Raw genomic sequence first — 22,336 nt, forward strand, 5'->3', positions numbered from 1 at the left:
CTATGTACAGGAGGGTATCTGTATCAAGAGCAACGTGAGGAAAACTTCTTAAGGTGTAATAAAAATACCTTTGCACGTCTTCTACAATCAAATCCAACACAGTTCTCATGATCAGAAGAGCGGTTGGAGATGCAAGGTCACACAACTGAACACAAATACGCCGTAACATATGCTGGATGGGCTGGCAGGTTGTGCCAGAGAAAGAACGAACTATGTCTTGGAGCAACTTTGCTTGAACATGAAGGTGCATGCTCCACAACTTTCGGGTGTTGAGTGCCACTGAAATATCATGTGGCTCAATAACCTGTTAAAAAAGTATAACGTGTGTGTACATAGATTTTTAATATTTATTATAGTCGCAAAACTGTTCAGGAAGACTGTTATAAAAACACCTTTACTGCATGCTTAAACATAATTCACTATTGCACAATTAAACACTGTTTGAATTCATCAGGGCTAAAAACATTGTTCTCAGGTTGGCAGTCAGTTGAGCAGAGTCCATTGGCGAAGCAATCTAATTGGCAAATTCTAAACCATGATAAAGGGAGAGAAAGACGTGAGATAACAGAAAAACGCAAGTACAAGCGTACATGACATCATAAGACTCACTTTGACAAAGGCATTAAAATGTTACCCCACATTTCCAATTGGCGTCAGTTTCATCTCACCCTCAACTCAGTTACTCTGTCTTTGGGAAGGAGGATGCAGACTTGCTTGGGTTTGACCAGCATCCCTGCTTTATCTAAGGAGCTACCGCAGTCATGACAAGATGCATGTGATATGGAAGTGATACCTGCGTGGTCTGCATGGGCAAGGGAAGAGGCAGCAGCTCTGAAAGGAGTATGAGTCCAGAGAAGAAGCCTTCCGGAACCTTCAAGATAGAAGAGAGCACTTCCTTTAACATTAAAGACCAAGTATTATTGGCCAGGGTCTCTTCAGAGATCGTGAGCTTTTCATTAACTCCTTGTGTAAAAGTCAGTAAGATATCAATGATATCGTTCTGAATTTTCTGCTCATCACTATCCAAACGACCTGAGAGAGGGATAGAGCACAGGAGCATGTGTAAAGTAACAAGTGCTGAAGGGACACGCATGTCCTTAAACTCAAAGGATCCACCTCTCAGGAGCTCCGTCAGCATAGTTTTAAGGAGAGTGAGCGTGCAGCGAGCCATGGAAATAGTAGTAACTCTGTGCAGGGTAGTCCCCATGTTCACATGGAGCCTCCAAGGCTGCGTCAAAATAGTGTTCAATTTTTGCAGAACCCGAATAAAGGTGTCCATTCCTTCAGCAGAAAAAAGCTGAATGACAGCAAGGTTCCATTTCAGGTCTTTCTGCTGACCTTTATATAGGATAGGAAGAAATAGGAAAAAACTAATTACTTACATGCTAATAATCAATCAAGAATATTTTGAATATTTAGTAAATGATATTTACACTAGGCTGAAAGTATGGCAGTTTTCAAAGTATACGAACTATATTACCTTCGACAGGAGGTGGTGGACACGCCACATTACAGAGAACACGCAAGGCAGTGGTAAGGCCAACTCCTTCTGCAGTCATCAAGTTATCAATATTCTTTAAAAAATGAAAGCAGACAAGTTTAAGTTAGTGAAAACTATGAGCTTCTAGAGGTAGACCATGTACTTGCACGTGCAAGGCCCCAGGTTTGATCCTCAGTAGAGGCCGTAAGCACACACCATGACACTTTACCATGTTTTACACAGGAGAAAGCTGGCTGCAGTGGTGCAAACTGCAGCAGCAGCACTCAGGAGGCTGACACAAGGACAACAGTGCTGAGTCTGAGGCAGCCACGGTTAGACAAATACCGTCTCAAAAAAGAGACAGTATATAAGAAAAATCCTAGTACTAAAGAAATTAGTGTAAATTATATCACCTTGGATATGCTTTTTTTCTTATAAGATTTTCATGTTTTTTAATTTTTTTAAATGATTTATTTTTATTTCATGGGCATTTGGGTTTTGCTTGCCTGTATGTGTGTGAGTGTCAGATCCCCTGGAACTGGACTTACAGACAGTTGTGTGTTCCCTCTGTCTCATAAGTGGCTAGAATTACAGGTATGCATCCTGCCAGACTGTATCTTAAGAACCCCTTAATTACTAAAACTTTTTCAAGACTTAGGGGGAAACTTTGGATATTTATAGACTAAACGGCATTCATTTTTTTAAAATGCAGACACCAAGGGAGAAAAAATGTAATTGTTTTCTGTATTTAACAGATGACTACATTTTGTTTGCAAGCAATAAATAGTTTTGTTTACATTCATAGCTTTCAGGTGCTGGGAATTGAACCTGGGTCTTCTGGAAGAGTAGCCAGTGTTCTTAATCACCGATCCAGATCTCCAGTCCCATTATGGGTACATTTTGTACTGTATAATATTATGTAGAGAAAATATATTTGCATATTTCTAGTACTAAAATAAAGCCAGTAAATAAAAACCAATAATTCTTTGTATTAAGAATTTAAAATAAATCAGGTAATAGTGGTACACGCCTTTTAATCCCAGCACTCAGGAGGCAGAGACAGGCAGAGTTCTCTGAGTTTGAGGCCAGCCTGATCTACAGAGCAAGTTCTAGGACAGGCTCAAAAGCTACAGAGAATCCCTGTCTCAAAAATAAATAAATAAATAAAATAAAATAAAATAAGCAGGCAGTGGTGGTGCAGACCTTTAATCCAAGCACCTAGGAGGCAGAGACAGACAGATCTCTGTGAGTTCCAGGAAGCCTAGTCTACAGAGTGAGTTCTGAGACAGTAAGGCTGTTACGCAGATAAAGTCTGTCTCAAAAAACAAAATCACAAAACAAAACAAAGAGCCGGGCGGTGGTGGCGCACGCCTTTAATCCCAGCACTCGGGAGGCAGAGGCAGGCGGATCTCTGTGAGTTCGAGGCCAGCCTGGTCTACAAGAGCTAGTTCCAGGACGGGAACCAAAAAGCTACGGAGAAACCCTGTCTCGAAAAATCAAAAAAAAAAAAAAAAAAGAATTTAATATACCTCTTTCTTTCTATATACCCATTTTATATTACCTTCTCTCAAAAATGAAGCGCTGACTATACTGACAACTGAGCTTTTGTGTTTCAGGGGGTTTTGTTGTGTTGTTTTGTTTTTGTTTTGAGTCCAGATCTCACTAAATGTCTAGACTAGCCATGAAGACTTAGGGGGAAACCTCGGAACATTTGTAAACTAAACAGCATTCATCTTCTAAAATGCAGACACCGAAGACAAGAAAGAGGACAAGAAATGTAACTGTTTTCTGTAGTAGATGAAAATGTTCTATTTGCAAATACCAAATAGTTTTTTTTTAACAGTTTTAGCTTTCACAGACTAACATTATAAATAAATTCATAACTTGAAAAAATTATATTAGAGGCCTTTAAGTATTCCAAAGACTTCTAAATCTCAGGTATAAGCTTTAAAAACAAACCACGTCCATTTCTCTTTGCCCTTTCCCTTCACCCTTTTCTCGCAGTTCTACAGATTACTGTGACAAGAAATCCTAGGTTTCACACCGGATCCACTGTGTTTAGTGTATCTTAGGACAGGAGTCACTGACAGCATCAAAGTTAACGGGACAGCTGTCTGAGAAGGATGCAGCGTACACAACTGTAACCTTGGGACTTGGGGAGAGGCCAGCCTACATTCCAGAACCAGATCCCATCTCAAACCAAATCCCAAATAGAGATAAATAAATATAAGGTAATATAAAAATCAGAATTTTGTTCTTGCTGTTTTGGATCTTTGAGTTAGAGTCTCAGGTAGCCCAGGCTGCCTTGGACTGGTATGCAGCAGAGTATGACCTCAACTCCTGAGCCTTCTGCCCTCACTTCTAGAGGGCTGGGGTTACAGGAATGTACAACAGGCTCATGTAACTCAACTTCTAAAACTAAATTTCTTACTAGTTAATACTTTAACTCAAATCACTATACATTTACTGCACACATCATCAAAGATCACTCTACCATGTCCACATTAAGAGAATACACAACCAATCTGAGTTTACAGAGCATTAACTAACTACCAATGAAAGAAAAAAACAGACAAGTTTCACATGTCATTTGCAGCACTATTAAGACCACAACAGCATCAAAGGAGATAAAAGTATTCCTAAGAGCCAGGCACGGTTGTATACACCTTAATCCTAGCACTCAGGGGGGCAGGGACAGGTCAATTTCTGTACATTCTGGGCTGACTTGGTCTACACTGTGAGTTATAGGCCAGCAAGGGCTGGCTACACAGTGAGACCTTGTCAATAATAAATAAATAAACACCCAAACAAACAAAAATATTCTTAAGAGACACAAAACAAAAAGATAAGAATCACCAAAACAGCAAGACCTGTGACAAATAACTCTAAACAGTATCTTATTACTTCAAAATAGCAACAAGTTGGCCAATATATATAAATTACTTTATAAATTACTGCAAAATCAAAGAGGCTTTCCCTCTCACATACACAAACACACAGCGCTCATCAGATAGACAGTAGAAGATAATTCAGTCTATACTGATGTAGTTTGAAATGTTCACAAGTGTGTGCCTTCAGTCCATCTTGCTATGCTCTACACTGGGTCAAATAAGAAGAAAAAGAAAAAGAAGAAAAAAACTTTCAAGATTAATGATGAATGTACTGATTGTATTATGAAACATCCATGGATTTTTCAATATTACTATTATGAAGCATAGATTTTACAGATTTCAATTTTTATTTCAACTACAGTTGTCACTATTCAAAATTAGTAACAGAGAAAACTGGTCACACTGGAATTATTTGGGACTGGCTGTATCAATTTTCACCTAAATATTCTGAGTTAAATTATTTCACTAATTAAAGTTAGGCTCCCATATTGTTAACTTTAAATGTTTTTAGAGCCTAGGACAGTCCAGCAGGTAAAAGTGCCTTCCAAGAAGCTTGCTGACTTGAGCTCCAGCCCTGGACTCCACAAGCTGCCTTCTGACCTTCATACACGGAGTATCATATGCCTGTGTGTTCACGTACATGATTATCTACAGCCACGAATCCAATACTGTACTACAAAGCTAAAGGGGTCAATCAAGGCCATGACTTCTACATTATTTAGAAAGTAACTGCAATATTATCACTATGTATCATCACAGTTTCACAACAATCAAAGCCCCTTTAACTTTTACTCACCTGTTTAACATATTCAATTAGATTTGGGATGCAGTTAATTTCAAATCTCAGGTTTTTCAGAGGTTCAAGCCACTTGCCAAGTTCTTAGAAACAAAAAGAATAATCTATAATATTTTTAAATGTAAGTCTTTATAACAAAACTTTTTCCCCAAAGGAAAACATCACATCTGCAATCATTTGAATCATCTAGACTTTACGAAAGGATGAACTCTGGTGTCTAGTTCACTTTTGTTTTTTTAAGCTAGGTCTCACGCTATACCCCAAATTGGCCTTAAACTCATCATCTTTCTGTTTCAACCTCCCAACTGCTAGGATTACAGGTGTATGCCACTATACCGCTTTCTCCATATAATTCTTTACATGTACTTAATAAAATAAAAATGGAGCCCTGCTATGCTGACTCAAAACTTAGTAATTACTATTACCTATCTAAGTGCTTATCCAGTCTGCCTAATCAAAATGAATTTATTGCAGTAGTGAATGAAAACACTAAAACAAGATTTAGAAATATGATTATAAACTAATATAATGCAGCATTTATTTATCCATCTTTACTGTGCCTCCAACCTCCCCAAACAGACATATATACTTAAATATATATATATATATATTAGAAATATACATAGTACAGAAATATATATTTTTTCTAATATAAAGAGACATTTAGTTGAGTAACCCTTGTTCCTTTAGGAGAAAAATTTTCTTTTGTCTCTTTTGTGTGCTCCTGGGTTAGATTAAACCTGGGCTGCCATGCATGCTAGAGAAATATCTGTACATTGAACTGTATCACTGGCCTAATTCTGTCAACTTCTTAACTTGACATTTTAAAATGAACTACTTTTAATAGTATAATGTGCTATTAACTTATAAGAAGTCTTATAAGTTAACTCAGAACAGCACAAACATCTCAGTGTAGCAAAATATGCAGAAACAAAACTAGAGCAAAAACTCGTCTATCCTGGTTAGCTAGACCATTACTAGGCACTTTCAAACCTTTTCATTTATATTCTAAAACCTTAATGAAACCTTAAGTTTTACAAACTCTTTCCCTAAAAGGCAACTCAAGAAATTAAAAATGGATTGGAGAAATGGCTCAGTGAGCAAGGCGCCTGCTGTGCAAAGCATGAGGCTCTCAGTTCAGATCTCTGACACTCGTGCAAAGCCAGGCATGGTATAAACAGATGCCACACACCTGTAACACCAGCACTGGTGTGGCAGACAGATGTATCTCAGGGGCTTGGTAGCCAGTCAGTCTAGTTAAAATGACAAGCTTCAGGTTCAGTGAGAAACCTTGTCTCAAAAAAATGCAGTGGACAGCAGTTAAGGAAGACATCTGATGTCACCTTATAGAGTCAAGGCCTATGCATGCACACATGCATACACACCCCCACACACATAACACACACACAAATATGAAAAGGCAATGATAACAAGAATTCAGCCTTTTCTCTTCATGTATCACAAGTGTTTAAAACAGTTCCAGGTACCATACCTTGCAATTTAGCATTATTTTCATCTGCTTTACAAAGCTTCAAGAGAGACGCTGCATGCTGTTCCAGCATCTGGACATCACTGGAAGACTGAACCACCACCAAAATAAGTATGCATGCATAGTTATAAGCTACTGACTTCTTAGACTTGGAATCACTGAAATAAAACAAGGGTTTTAAGTGTGGGGTATGAAAATACTTTTTCAGGAATAATAACAATACTTTTTTGGTATGCTTTTTTAAAGAGATCAAGGAATTCACAATCCAACATTATCAACATCACCTAACTTCCTGAAAAAAAACAATCAGATTTTACACTTCACTTTCAAGTCACCTGAAAAAAGTATTAACAGTTGTCCCTCGGTATCTATGGAATACCGGTTGCAGGACCCCACAGACACCAAAATCCATGGTGCCACCAGTCCCTTGTATAAAATGACACAGTATCACATATTATGTGCACATCTTCCCATCTGTTTTACATCAACTCTAGACCACTTGGGATACTTCTATGTGAATAGCTACTGCATTGTTTACAGAATAAAGACAGAAAAAAGCTTGTACATACTCAGGGCAAACAATCTCACTATAGGATCCATGATGGCCCGAATTCCCAATCCTTTCCTCAGCCTCACATACTGGGATTACCGACAAGCACTACCACGCCAAGCTCAGAAGCATTTCTTCCAAGCCTATTTTTTTTCTTGAGATAGGGTCTCGTTCTGTTGACCAAGCTGCCCTCAAATTTACAGGTGTGCTCCAACATGCCCAATCTAAATATTTTGATTCACTGATAGCTGAATATTATAAACAGAACCCAAAGGTAAAGAGAGACAACTGGATATAAAAACAAACTCAAAAACATTACAGTGGGAAATAAAATTAATAAGAACAAATGAACAATAAAACACTAACGAGCATATTTCATTAACAATGACTGTTAGGAAATATGCTTCACTGTCTCCTTTAAAATCTTCACCTAAAGCTGGGCGGTGGTGGCGCACGCCTTTAATCCCAGCACTTGGGAGGCAGAGGCAGGAGGATCTCTGTGAGTTCGAGACCAGCCTGGTCTACAGAGCTAGTTCCAGGACAGGCTCCAAAGCCACAGAGAAACCCTGTCTTGAAAATCCAAAAAAAAAAAAATCTTCACCTAACCTTAAAAAATCAGAACAAATGTGATCACCTGCCATACTGACTCAGCCTTCCAGTGCAGCATCACAAAGACTCACTACAGCTAGACAGAGAAGCCACTAGAGTTTGGCTTTCATAATTACAGTGAGTTGAATCAAGTCCCCACTGACAGGGCAATGGGATAGTTATACGCTACTTAGTTATACACTACTGTTTTGATGACACTGTGGCCATGCCACCCTGAACATGTCCGATCTTGTCTGTTTTTCCATGACATAAGTTAGGAAGAGAGCAGATCTCTCTTCTCATATGCTAAAATCCTCTGCCCTATTGAACAGTTCTTTATATCAATAATTTCCTCAATTCCACCATTTAACCAAAGAAATTTCAGCAGAGCACCACGAATGGTAAGAGAGTAAATGCATCATACTTAAGGCAAATATTTCTGGGCTTTAGGATTCCCTTCTACACAGGGCAAAGGGATACTGTAAGTAGCCCTTTTAAGAGGTAACGGAGAGCAGCTGGAAAAGTCCTCAACATTGCTTACTAGTCACATTACAGGGGTTCTTGTTAGCCTGATTCTTAATTACCACAATGTTATGACAAAAGACACATATCTATCTTTAGATAAGCATATATATGTAAGTGTGTGCACACACGCAGAGACTTCTTTTGTAAAGAAGCTATCCCATTAGTGATCTAGTTCTCTACTGTAATTGAGATTGTAAGGAGGAAGCAGGAAATTACCCTAGGGCTTCTTTGGAATAATACTCCATTAGAGTAATGAGACTTTGAAGGTTTTTGTCAAGGCTGAAAACATGACCAACAGCTGATCTTCCCACAGGATTAAAAGTAATCAAGTAAAGATTGTGGAGGGTGCCCAGGAGATCCGAGTGGTCAGTTTCCTCACTGGCTGTGCACCGCTGGAAGTGGCTGAACAGCTCTGTAATGCACTGCAGAGTCTGGGTGGAGTCCTGCAGCCACAAGGCAAAGGCATCATCAGCTCCATCAGACTGAAGACCTTCTTCTTCATCCTGATCATAGAGGTGGCACAGAGCTCGGATCAGTAAGTTTGTCGCTTCATATTCTGACATGAAAAAGAGAAGGCCCTTTTGTGACTGTGCGAGAAACTTTAGAACATCCTTTGTGGCTTGCAGTACACCAGGGTGGGCACTTGTTATTGGAATTGACAGAAGCAGTGTAACCAACTCCAAGAAGTGATGGCTGTGAAGATACCTGTGGAAGGCAAAGCAGACACTTCAGGTGGAGCAAAGCATTCTTCATTAACTCAAAATCACAAGACTGGATAAAGTAAACATCTTAATGGCTTTAATTCTCATCTTCAGAAATAGTTTTCCCATAAATGGAAATAATTATTACAATGTGAGTACCAACTCTCCTCTGTGGGGGTCAATGAAAGTTCTGCATCATCAACAGACCTCAAGACATGACAGGTGACAGGCTTCTCTTTTTACTTGAGCATCACTGATTCAGGTTCTCGCTCCTTTTTCACTATGGTCTCACTCTACTTCATAAAATGCCAGTCTGTCTGAATTAGTGTATCCAGGAAATATACTGTCTATACAGGGCAAAAACATCTCGTGGATTTAGATTTACTATAGATAAGAGTTAGTATCACCAGGGAGAAATACTACAAATTACAAAATGTAAGTAGTGACTACTAAACACAAACTTTTGGTTTTGTTTTCTACATCAAATCTAAGAACTATTCCTTTTTTATTTTTATTTTTTTAATTTATTTATTATGTATACAATATTCTGTCTGTGTGTATGTCTGCAGGCCAGAAGAGGGCACCAGACCTCATTACAGATGGTTGTGAACCACCATGTGGTTGCTGGGAATTGAACTCAGGACCTTTGGAAGAGCAGGTAATGCTCTTAACCACTGAGCCATCTCTCCAGCCCTCCTTTTTTATTTTGAGTCAGGTTCTCAGGTTGGCCTCAAAGACACTATGCAGTGCCAGCTAACTTCAAATTCATGGCAATACTTCTGCCCAACCAAGTGGTACGATCACTGATGTTAATCATCAGGCTCTGGCTTCAGAACTATTTCTTTTTAAAATTGTGTGCGCGTGCACGCACGCGCACGCTGAAGTTAGAGGACAGCCTGAGGAAGTGGATTCTCTCCTTCCATTATGTGGGTTCTGGGGATTAAACTCAAGTCTCCAGTCTCGGGGGCAATGCCTTTTCCTACTGAGTCACCCTGTCAGACGCAGAACTCTTCTTAGTAAGTCTAACAGCTTTTTAAAGATTTACCTTTATTTTTCACCATGTGTCTGTGCGTGACTATATAACATGGCTATGGGTGTACGAGGAGACCTGAGGTGGTCAGAGCCAGCCGATTCCCTGGGAGAGGGAGTTACCAGCAGCTGGGAGCTGGGAACCAAGCTCTCCTCTCAAAGGGCTGTGCTCTTGAGCGCTGCACGAGCTCTCCAGCCACTCCCCCCATCCCCCCAATACACAATGTTAGGAGGAGAGAAGGTAAAACTGACAAAATTGCTCTAAGGACATCCTTACCTTCCTTATAGACTGTCTGGAAGTAGTTAACACAGCAAGCCTCACATAGACCCAGTTTGTAAGGTTGGCTCTTGGCTAAAACCTGTGAACCTGGATTTCACAGAGTCCTACTCCCCCAAAAGTTAAGGATGGCTTACCATGTCTAAGTTATTTGTGCAAACAAAATAGTTTATGTAAAATATCTGCTTCCTTTCTGGATGTAGAGAATTCTGGAACACTATAGGTAGTGAACGGAATCCTGGTGCCAACTAGTTTGATATATTCATTCCACATCGCACAGACACATGGAAATAGCATCTTCTTTGTTTAAGCCTCAGCGTCAAGTCTCTAACTCGAGTAGTAACACTTCCACTGACACAGGCTGCTCCTGGGGGAGTCAGCGGGTTCCACACAAGTCACGAGCTCTGGAAGGCTGCTAAGGTGCCTCCCTTTGCTAGCACGCCTGAGCCCTTGCTGAATACAGCTGCACACTGAGTCTGAACCTGCTAGAAAATACTGGGGTTGATGCTGTGGACCCTCAAATGTATGGTTAGAGCCTTTCTGTCACATCAAAGAAATCTTTCCAAAATGTAATTTCTTTTTCCAAGATGTCTGACTCCTAATGTACAAGTTCCTGTCAATAAAATCATAGTTCCAACTCTTGCCTTGACCAGAAAGCTCCAAATGCTGTTAGCTCCTTCTCACAACCTCTTACCTATGAAGTCCCAATGCTAGAAATTACCTCCTCCTAGACTCTCCACGACAGCACAGCATTTGGTCTCCCCTTACATACCACTGTAAACTAGCAGAGTATTTAGCATCCAGTACTCTAATTTTAGATCTGCTCATTTACCCAGCGACTCCAGTGACTTTTCCCTCACAGTTATCCTGCAGTGTAAAATTTCACAACATTACTTTAAGCAGATCTGCTACTCCAAACAGTCAGTGTCTTCCTAATTCCTCAGCACAGCGTCCAGGCCCCTCATTTCCTCCTCTCACCTGGAACGGGGAGGGCCGACATCTAATGAGCAGCTGATTACTACTTTCTCCTCAGCAACTGAAAGCAGCTCTTTCTTTCCTTCACTCAGTACCTTCAGCCACCAACAAGATACAACTTTATAACCCAGCAGTGGTGGCACATGCCTTTAATCCCAGCACTCAGGAAGCAGAGGCAGGCAGATCTCTGTGAGTTTGAAGCCAGCCTGGTCTACAAGAGCTTGTTCCAGGACAGGCTCCAAAGCTACAGAGAAACCCTGTTTCGAAAAAAAAAAAAAAAAACATAAAAAACCCAACAACCACAACTTTCCACCTCCCACCCCCAACCAAGTGACCAGCAGCAAAGCCTCGGTTTCTTTGTCTCTCTCCATATTACAAAAGTACCTGGATTTGCAGTCACATGGTTTCTACACTCCTGCCATAGCCAAAGTCTTCCTTTTTAAAGCTGGGCTTCTTTTTAGACAGGGTCTCAAAAGGCTGGCCTGGAACTTGCTAGTACAGCAAGCTAGCCTTGAACTCTGGAGATTCAAATGCCTCTGCCTCCCAGCACACTTCTCTGGCCCTCATCTCCTAGCAAACCCTGTTCCAGTAACTGATCTTTACTTCCCACATCACACCTATGTCCCTCCTTACTGAGTTTCAAACCCTGTCATCCTCCCAGTTTACAAACACACCTTTCTGGCTGTTCCCTTATCTCTTCATTTTCTAAGAGACAGGTTCTCACATAGTCCAGGCTGGCCTCAAACTGAATGCACAGACAAAGATGACATGATATTCGTGATCTTCCTGCCCTTACCTCCCAAATGCAGGAAATACATTCTGAGGATGTGACCCAGGGCTTCCTCAAGCGAGGCAAGGACCTACCAACTGAGTTACACCCCCAGAGCCTGCCCCTCATCTTGGCTTTGTGATCAAGTATCTGAGAAGAGTCACCCACACAACTTCCACATCCCCCTTCTGAGCCCGTCCACACTTCATCGCCTACTGTTACAGGTAAAACTATTCTCCCAGAGTTCTAACCACAATCCACACACCAAACACTCACTACATGACTCCCGCCCTCACTTTTGCAACGTCTCGCGTATACTTGGCTAAAAAGGCCATTCACTGCTTCCTGATCCTAGTTTCTGCTCTAATTTCTTGCTTTGCTAACTGTGCTGCCACCATCCCTGCTTCTCATTCTTGCTGGTTTCCTTTTCAGCACCGACTCTGCTCTCGGCTAACAGATTTGTGCTCCGCAGTGCTCCATCACTGACTGTGCTCTCAGTTAACAGATTTGTGCTCCGCAGTGCTCCATCACCGACCCTGCTCTCAGTTAACAGATTTGTGCTCCGCAGTGCTCCATCACTGACTGTGCTCTCAGCTAAGAGATTCGTGCTCCCCAGTGCTCCATCACCGATTCTGCTCTCAGCTAAGAGATCGGTGCTCCCCAGTGTTCCATCACTGACCTCTTACAATTCGGTCTGGCCTTATGGGTCTGCTTGGTTCTGTTACCTTTCTCAGAGCTTTCTTGAAAGCCGTGAGATTGCTCAGACCACAAGGAAGAGAAGCTCAGAAGCAGATAGGAGTGCCTAGTGGCCAATCTTCAACCTAAGAGGGAAAGGATTGGTGAACAAGGGCCCCATGCGAATCATTCAGTGGGATAAGGAGGGACATATTGTAGCCAGGTCCTCAGAGAAACCACAGGAAAATGAGCCCCATTTATGCACAATAAAAAGTATCCTAACACTTCCTTTATTAGCCTTCCCCCCCCCCCCCAGTTTTGTAGTAAAGTGAAAAGGGCTCTCTCCTTCCCAGGCCGTCCTTCTCTACCACGTCCCCGGAGGCGGCAGCTTTCATTTACACTGCTTACAGACAAGCTTACACAAGCACTGCTCTCATTCGCAAGCATCTGTGCTCCTAGTGTGGCTTTAACTAACACCACGCAGGCTCATTCCAATCAGTGGACTTCTGGGTTTGCTACTGAACACCTATTCTGAAATACCAAAGTCCTTAGGTACTGCACATGAAAGACCAACATCACCACATACAACTACCTCCGGATATTTGTGAAGTATCTTACCTAAAGAGAACAGGGTATGGGTCATCCCTCTCCGGAGGTCCAGTAATCCGTGCTATTGTTGGGAAAGACTTCACGGGCGGCTGGACCATTGTATGGGGTGCAGTTTCCATTAAATGAAAAACCTCCTCTAAGAGACTAATAAGCCTCTCTATCTCGCCTTCACTTATGTTTGAGGACTCCAACAGGTCCATGTCCATAGAGGCCTCCACTTCATTCTCATAGTCTGGGTTTGCTCGCTCAAGCCCAGCATCTGTCTCATGATCAGGTTCGCTGTGGTTAGGGACAGATGAAGTCTTCTCTGCTATATGGTCACCAAGTCTTTTAATCTCTGACAAGATTTCATAGAAATGGCATTTTTGAAGAATAGCTGAGCCTGCAGTGACAACCCTCACAGTCTGATCTAGAAGGATGAGTTCTAGTAGCTTTTGATAGCCACTTTTCTCACTCTGGGTGCCTCTTAAAAAAGCCTCCATTCCTTCTGTCATGCTAATGACACTGTCCAAAGCCTTGAAAGCATTTAACTTAAGGGAAGATGAGACGTGATCAGCAAACAGGAGATCAAACAATACGCCGATCACTCCTGCTTGCAGCAGTTCTGTGACTCCTGGAGCCCCACACTCTGCCAGCGAAGACACGAGCTTGGTCCCAGCTTTGAGCTGTCGGACATTTAAGGCTATGGGCTGGCGAAAGGCTACCTGTAAATTTAAAGCTTGCATTGTCCAGTCTACCAACTGACCAAGGGAGTCTTGTTTTGTGTTTTTCAGCTGCAAATAGCTTAATCCTTTTATAATTAAACTGGGAATTTCCTCGAGAGCCGTCACCCATTTTGCGCCCCTATCTTCGCGATAGAGATCCAGCAGTTCAGTTAACTTCACCGAGGCTTCTATTGCTCCTGAATTTTCCTTATCTGGACCCTGATCTTTCATTCTACTGATTTCAATCTCAAAAGTAGTCTTATATGGGCAGCTGAAATACAAGAGTGGCACCAGCTCTCTGTCATACGGGTCGTACGTCATGGGAGGAACAGACGCCAGGTCTTCTGGAGTGTACTCAACATCGAAGTTTGGATACTTAAAAGTTTCACGTTCCAAGTCGGCAATTCCATCTTCATCACTAGAGATCTGTTCGTAACCATCATCCCCTAAAAATAAGTTTAAACAGCATTTAAGTACTGCATCATTCTTATTCACTACGTAAACTCTGATTAATCAATAACCTTTTGGGTGGTAAACCAAGCATTCTAAATGACTGATTTCCTCAAAAAAAAAAAATCAACTTTTGCCCCTACTCATAACAAGAATCGACAACTTTAATAGGATAATTATTGATAAACTTATTAATCTATAATAGGATAATTATTAATAAGCTTATTAACAAATTCTTCTATTATGCCTGCTAAGCTCTATAACTGACTCTGAGATGACCTCTTTTCCTAACAGAAATGAGAAACTAAAAATAACAAAAACACCTCTCTTAGAAGGGAGGAAATGAAGCTTAACTTCTGAAATATCAAAATTTTTTAAAATTATGTTTAATTTTGCATGTATCTGTGTATGAGTATGTGCACAAGTGCCCAAGGAGGCCACAGGAGTCAGACACCCCAGGGCTGGAGTTACAGGCAGGTCTCAGCTACCCACGGGGGTTCTGGGAACGAACTTGGGTCTCCTGCAAGAACAGTTCATGCTCTTAACCACTGAGCCATCTCTCCAGCCGCTTTAGAGGGTTTTAAACACACTACGTACTTCTTTACTGGAGCTGGGAACACGTGTCACAGCACGTGTGCAGATGACACTGGCACGAGGCATTTCTCTCCTTCCTCTCGGGGAGATAACTCAGGTCAACAGAGTCGACAGGAAGCGCCTTTACTTGCTGAGCTATCTTGCAGGGCCAAGATTTAATTTAATTCTATTCAATTACTTATTTATATTTATTTATTTATTTATTTGAGATAAATAATAACTTATTCTTGATAATAAATATTCACTATTTATGACCTGGAATTCACAGAGCTCTGTCTGCCTCTGCCTTCTGGGTGCTGGGATTAAAGATGTGTGCCACCATGCCCAGCCTGAGGTTATTTTTAAGATTAAAAAAATAATAATATTAAGTGGTAAAATTAAGTAAGAATATTACAAATCAGGCATGGTACTCAGTAACTGTGATCCCAGTACTGAGAAGACAAGAGGACTTCTGTGAGTGCCAGGCCAGCCTGGGCTATATATCAATACTCTCTGAGGGCTGAGCTACGACTCAGAGGTTGAGTACTTGGTGCTCTGCCAGAATGCCCAAATCCCATTTCCAGTGCCCACACGGTAGCTGCCAACCATCCAGTTCCAAGGAATCTGATGCCTTCTGTCCTCTGTGAACACTGTATGCATATGGTACAGAGATATACATGCAGGCAAATTGCCTATACATACAAAATAAAAATACTTTTTTAAAAAGACTGTATCCAAAAAAAAGGGAGAGGTAGACTGAGGAGATGACTCAGTTGGTAAAGCGCCTGCCACTCAAGCACAAGACTCTAAATGCTGAAATGTATGGGCCAGTTGGCCTGGAATATACAAAGCTGTCAACAAGAGCCCTGTCTCAAAGTGGAAGACAAGAACTGACATCTAAACTTGTCCTGTGACAACCACACACATGTCTTACTCAAACACACAACATACACATATACACGCCAAGATAAAGGAAAGAGAACACTGAAATTACAAGATGAAGTATTTTCAAGAAAAAAATTGCTATAAGGGCTGATGCTCATACATATTTTCCAGAGGACCAGAGTTTATTCCCAGCACCCATATCAGGGGGCTCACAACCACCTATAACTCCAGCTCCAGGGGATCCAATGACCTCTTCTGGCTTCTTCAAGAGCCTGTACTCACGTAAACTTACCCATACACAGACACACAAACACAATACACAGAATTAAAAATAAAATAAATATCTAGCTGGGCATGGTGGCACAGTCCTTTGACCCCAACACTCAGGATGCAGAGGCAGGTAGATCTCTGTTTATCAGAGACCAGCCTGGCCTACATACTCAGTTTCACAACAGCCAGGGCTACATAGTGAAAGCCTATTTAAAAAATAAAAACCCAAAAGCTAGACTGTTCCATGCATATTTTCTTTTTTTTTTCTTTTTTTTTTTTTTTTTTGGTTTTTCGAGACAGGGTTTCTCTGTGGCTTTGGAGCCTGTCCTGGAACTAGCTCTGTACACCAGGCTGGTCTCGAACTCACAGAGATCCGCCTGCCTCTGCCTCCCGAGTGCTGGGATTAAAGGCGTACGCCACCATCGCCCGGCCTATATTTTCTTGTCTGAGTTAAATACCCTATGGAAAACAACATAAGCAAAAAAGCTAAGTTTTGCCTAAATAAAGCTTTCTCTTATTATTTTTGTAGTTGTTTACTTATGTGTGTGTGTGTGTGTTGAGTGAACCCAGAGCCTCATAAATGCTGTGCTGATGTAGGAGAGTCTTCTGTTTTGTGTTGATTTCATTGGTTAAATAAAGAAACTGTCTTGACCTTTTGATAGGACAGAAAGTTAGGTAGGCGGAGTAGACAGAACAGGATGCTGGGTAGAAGGCAGTGTGGCAGATACCATAGCTCTCTGGCCAGAGACGGATGTAGACTAGAATCTCTCCAGTAAGCCACAGTCATGTGATGATACACAGATTTATTAGAAATGGGTTAATTAAGATGTGAGAGTTGGCCAAGAAGAGGCTAGAGATAATGGGCTAGGCAGTGTTTTCAATGAATACAGTTTCTGTGTAATTATTTCGGGTAAAGCTAGCCGGGCAGTGGGACGCAGCCCGCTCACCTCATCACTACACTGTGCCAATGTTCTACCCCTGACCCACACCCCCCCCCCCAGTCTTTTACATTTCAAACTGCTGTGTGATCCAAGCAGCCTCCATTCACGACCTTTCTGCCCCGGCCTAAAAAACACCACCCAGCTTAAAAATAAAGCCTCTTAGTTGGACGGTGGTGGCGTATACCTTTAATCCCAGCACTCGGGAGGCAGACAGGAGGATCTTTGTGAGTTCAAGGCTAGCCTGGTCTACAAAGCAAGTTTCAGGATAGCCAGAGCTACAGAGAGAAACCCTGTCTTGAAAAATCAAAAGAAATGAAAAGAAAAGAAAAAGAAAGTCTCTTTTGTTAATCACAAATAACCAGGTTTTTTTTTCCCTCTGTATCAAAACAGATTTAAAGCAAAGACATAGGTACATCTTATTTCCTAACAATACTACAGCCTACCCTATAAAAAGGTAAAAACGGGCTGGGTGGTGGTGGCACGTGCCTTTTATTTCAGTACTCAGGAGGCAGAGGCAGGTGGATCTCTCTGTGAGTTAGAGGCCAGTCTGGCCCACAGAACTAGTTCAAGGACAGCCAGAGATACCCAGAGAAGAAAACCTGTCTTGAAAAATAAAAACCACAAAAAAATTAAAAGTGTGCAAAAATGGCCCCAAAAAGTAAATATCTCTAGACAACTGCTCCAGTCCTCTCGACAGTCCTTGGCAACAAGGCTTTTTGAAAAGAAGGGTCTCTGGGATCTGACTCTCCAACAACCTGGATACGTTCTAAGTCAAATTAACCTGTTCATTCTTGCTATCTCTGCAAAGTTGTCCTGCCTAAGAAAACATAGCCATCTGCCAGCCATACACAAGAAATCTAAATATGACTATTTGGCAATCTGGGAATGGAGAAAGCTAAAAAAAAAAAGTATCACTTAGTATTTAATTATGTGTATATCATACAAAATCGTGAGAATGAGAGTTGTTTTAGAGTTGCAGAGGCATTTGTGAGCTCACAAATGATTGTAGCATATTAGCCCACACACACCCCTGTAAGGCTAAAACAACCCTCACTATATTTTTAAGGCCAAGGCAGACTGTTACTTTGTATAAATGTTTAGTATTGCATGTTGCTTCTTGGGAAATTAAGAATTTAAGATATTTGAGTTAACTGATCAATTACATGTGTCTAGTCTCACACACACAACATATAAACAGATACATGTGCAAACATAAAAAAGAAAAGAGCAATGTAATAACAAGATGAAGTATTCTCAGGGATAAAAAAGTTATATGAGCTGATGCTCATACATCTTCTCCAGAGAACCAGAGTTCAGTTCCCAGCACCCATATCAGGGGCTCACAACCACTTATAACTCAAATTAACCAATTAACTAAATTAATGACCAATTAACTCAAATATTTCATTTTGTCTTTAAAAGAAAACTCAAACCTAATTAAAAGACTGCAACTTCAGCCACATGTACTTATAACTGAGCTACACAGGCAGACAAATTTCTAAAAATATCATAGCATTTTGTCAAAGTATCTCTGTGCCATCTATCTTTAGAAAGTTGGCCCAGCTTACGATACCTCATTGCTTATTCTAAAAACAGCCTACTTTTAAATTCTGCTTCTCTGGCTAACCCTGATGAACCAAGTAGCAACTCATGCATGAGCCAAATAAAACCTCTCCCCAGGGAAATGACAGAGTCAACACTTTGAACTAGTTAAAGAGGAGGATAACACTGTCGCATAAATAAGTTAGTTGACAGAGAGTAAGAGACAGAAACTTCATTTGCGATCATGTCTTAAGGCCAAACTATACGACTGACAGAGCTCTTCCAATGCATTTACTGCGACTGTGAACTTCTGCAATGCTCAAACCAACATGGAGAAGTCCTAGTTAGCATTTCCCACCTTCACCGTCTTCATCCTCTTCACCTTCTTCCTCTTCCTCTTCCTCCTCCTCATCAGGGATACTGTCTACTGTATGGCAGTCATCCTCATCGTCATCCTCTTCTTCCTCTACATCCACATCATCTTCATCATCCTCTCCTTCTTCTTGCTGTTCTTCTTCTACTTCCCCTTCATCAGAATACTGACCTTCCTGGGGGACAGAATTCCGATCAGGAGAAATGGGCTCAAAATAATCTTCTCTATGGGGGACGTCCTCTTCCTTGTCACCAGACACTGGAAAATGAGATTGAAAGCAGATTATTCAATGGTTTAGATATTATAAGGCATCAGGACTGGAGCCTACAGCCACATAATGCATGTTGGATGATTTAGATCACTAATGCTCTTTTAAAAGATGGTAGATTATTATTAAGACTGTTATGGTAACATATGCTTCTAATCCTAGCACTTGGAAAAGGAGTTTCTCATCTCCATAGTGAGACTAGCCTAGACTTAATAAGTGAAATCCTGACTCAAAATAAAAACAAGTCTCACTCACAGTATATACTACATAACTTCATTTACAATTAATAAAATATACTATTTTATAGTATTTTATGCTCTGCAGCAATATGAAACTCTTTTAGTTTTTAAATTAGTAAGTTGGTTTGTTTTTTAGACCAATACATACTACTTATTTCTAAGTGCTATATACTATCATGTTACATTAATACTCTATCCTCAAAGCACTGTTGGTATAGCTTCAAATTAACTGATTTTTTTTAACAAGTTGCTCTGCCAATGGGAAAAACAAAAATACCTGACAGGATGAGGGAGTCTAGGGAGAAGGGGCAATCAACAAGACTCGATCACCTCATGCTTTTCTGTAATCAATAAGCACCTGAGCTGGGCATAGTGGCGCACATCTTTAATCCCAGAACTTGGGAGGCAGAGACAGGTGGATGTACGAGTTTCAGGCCATCCTACTCTACAAAATGAGTTCCTGAACAGCCAGAAACCCTGTCTCAAAAAAAATTAAACAAAACAAGCCAGATGGGTTTTGACACACACCTTTAATCCCCAAAATTGGGAGGAAGAGAAAAACAGGGATCTCTGTGAGTTTGAGGCCAGCCTGGTCTACAGTGTGAGTTCCAGGGCTGTTACACAGAGAAACCCTATCTCAAAAAACAAACAAACAAACAACTGAACAAAACAAACAGAAGCACCACATATCACGAGTAGTGGAAAACCTAGCAGAGATTCTACACCTGGCAAAGACAGAGGATCATCCTCATCATCATCAGGGGGAGGAGGTCCTGGAGGAGTTCTTGGTCCGCGTGGCTGGGGTCTTGGAGGGCTTCCATTAAACTGATCTTCTTTCTCTCCGTCAGCTATAGGGGAAACAATGTGTTCAAATTATTAAAGTATACTGAAATGAATTCATGAAAAAAAAATTTTATCATCTGAACTTATCCTCAAAACTGAACGATAATACAAACTTTTCCTGCCTAGAGATTTAATAAAAATTTTGCTAACTGATCTAGAAATCTAGAATTTCTAACTGTCCACAAACAAAAACACAATATAGTCTAAGGAACTATATTTCTAGGTAACACCCTGGAAATATGAAGAATTATTTGTTTGTTTTGTTTGTTTTTAGATAAAGGGTTCCTCTGTGTAGTTTTGAAGCCTGTCCTGGAACTCACTCTATGGACCAGGCCAGACCTGAACTCACAGAGGTCCTCCTGCCTCTGCCTCCCGAGTGCTGGTACTAAAGGTGTGCACCACCGCTGCCTGGCTGACAGGTTAATGAGCTGTGGCGTGAACTGGGGTGAGGTTAGAGACAAAGCGCATGCTCAGCCAGCACGGGTTCCAGGTCTGAATCCCAGCACCTCATAAAGAGCAAGCGCAATACACGCACACTCACTTTCTCACACGCACACAATCTGACACAACTCATAATTAAAAAATAAAAATATTTTACCAGTACAAAAGAATAAAGCATTAAAAAAGAGAGAAATCCATTCAAATAAATTTGAAATCTACTCCTAAAAAATAAACATAAATATTCCAGCGAAGCCGGGCGGTGGTGGCGCACGCCTTTAATCCCAGCACTCAGGAGGCAGAGGCAGGCGGATCTCTGTGAGTTCGAGGCCAGCCTGGTCTACAGAGCTAGTTCCAGGACAGGCTCCAAAGACACAGAGAAACCCTGTCTCGAAAAAACCAAATAAATAAATAAATAAATAAATAAATAAATAAATATATATTCCAGGAATACATCCCAAACTTCCTAACTATTCTTCAATTCTTTCAGAGATCTTACTTAAATAAAGAAAAAAATTAATAAACTAGACATTGTGACGCCTACCAATCTATAAACACAGAGATCAGGAACACGGGCAGAAAGACAGTAAGTTAGAGGCCAGCCTGAGCTACAGATTGAGGCCTTGCCTTTAACACACACACACACAGGGGAGGAGGGCTAATACTGGGATTGCATTATTTTAAATGGAGCCAATAAGAAATACAGGAAGGAAGGAAAGGAAGCAGGGAGGGAGAGAGGGAGCCAGCCAGCCTTGGGACTATCTAGAATGCACTCCAGGACCAGGTGTGGTGGCACACACCTTTAGTTTCAGCCTCAAGCAGGCAGATTTTTGTGAGTTCTAAAATAGTCAGCACTATATACTAAATAAGACCCTGACTGAAAAGCAGGCAAGCAAGCTAGCTCTTCGGAAAAACAGAGAAAGAAGAACTAAAAGTAAAATCTTACTGACAAGAACAGGAGACTGACAAATACCATGTGAGATCTCATACAAGGTTAGAGGAAAGGTAGCAAAGGCCTTTGCATCGGTTTTTCTGGCTAGAACAGAACCAAACAGTTTCACCAGGGAAAGCAAACTGATTTCTCACCATGCTTTGGATTCCTTTTCAAAGTCGTCTGTGGTTGAGGAGGAGGTGGAGGTGGAGGAGGAGGTGGTGGCGAGTCTCTGTCATGGCTTATCACTCTATCTACTGATCCATAGATTGCCAGGGTCAGACAGTTGTACCAGCCTCTTAGCACCAGACCATCAGTATTTACCTGATTTTTAGGGATGGTGAAAGATCTCAAATTAATGTTTTAATATGCCAAATGTAAAGTGATATTAGTTTATGGTTCAGCTAAAGTCTTTAAAGCACTGCTGAAGGAATTGGAGGTTTAGCTCAGTAGTTAAAAGTGTTTGCCGGGTGATGGTGGCGCACGTCTTTAATCCAAGCACTCAGTGTCCATGAAGGCCAGAGG

The 22,336-nt window shown here is 41.1% G+C and overlaps 1 protein-coding gene across 2 annotated transcripts in view; it reads right to left on the reverse strand.

The window, feature by feature from the left end:
- Virma (vir like m6A methyltransferase associated) overlaps positions 1-22,336 on the reverse strand; it is a 62,230-nt gene that overhangs the window by 20,961 nt on the left and 18,933 nt on the right. For both annotated transcript variants that reach the window (XM_075966967.1, XM_075966966.1), the window contains exons 5-14: positions 21,967-22,135; positions 20,325-20,447; positions 19,078-19,350; positions 13,364-14,504; positions 8,536-9,024; positions 6,660-6,814; positions 5,168-5,250; positions 1,481-1,574; positions 794-1,338; positions 69-304 (exon numbers count right to left, since the gene is read on the reverse strand). In XM_075966967.1, coding sequence (XP_075823082.1) covers positions 69-304; positions 794-1,338; positions 1,481-1,574; positions 5,168-5,250; positions 6,660-6,814; positions 8,536-9,024; positions 13,364-14,504; positions 19,078-19,350; positions 20,325-20,447; positions 21,967-22,135 — 3,308 coding nt within the window. The remainder of the gene's footprint in view (positions 1-68; positions 305-793; positions 1,339-1,480; positions 1,575-5,167; positions 5,251-6,659; positions 6,815-8,535; positions 9,025-13,363; positions 14,505-19,077; positions 19,351-20,324; positions 20,448-21,966; positions 22,136-22,336) is intronic.

This window comes from Microtus pennsylvanicus, chromosome 3 (assembly GCF_037038515.1).
Source record: "Microtus pennsylvanicus isolate mMicPen1 chromosome 3, mMicPen1.hap1, whole genome shotgun sequence".
Classification (NCBI taxonomy): Eukaryota; Metazoa; Chordata; class Mammalia; order Rodentia; family Cricetidae; genus Microtus; species Microtus pennsylvanicus.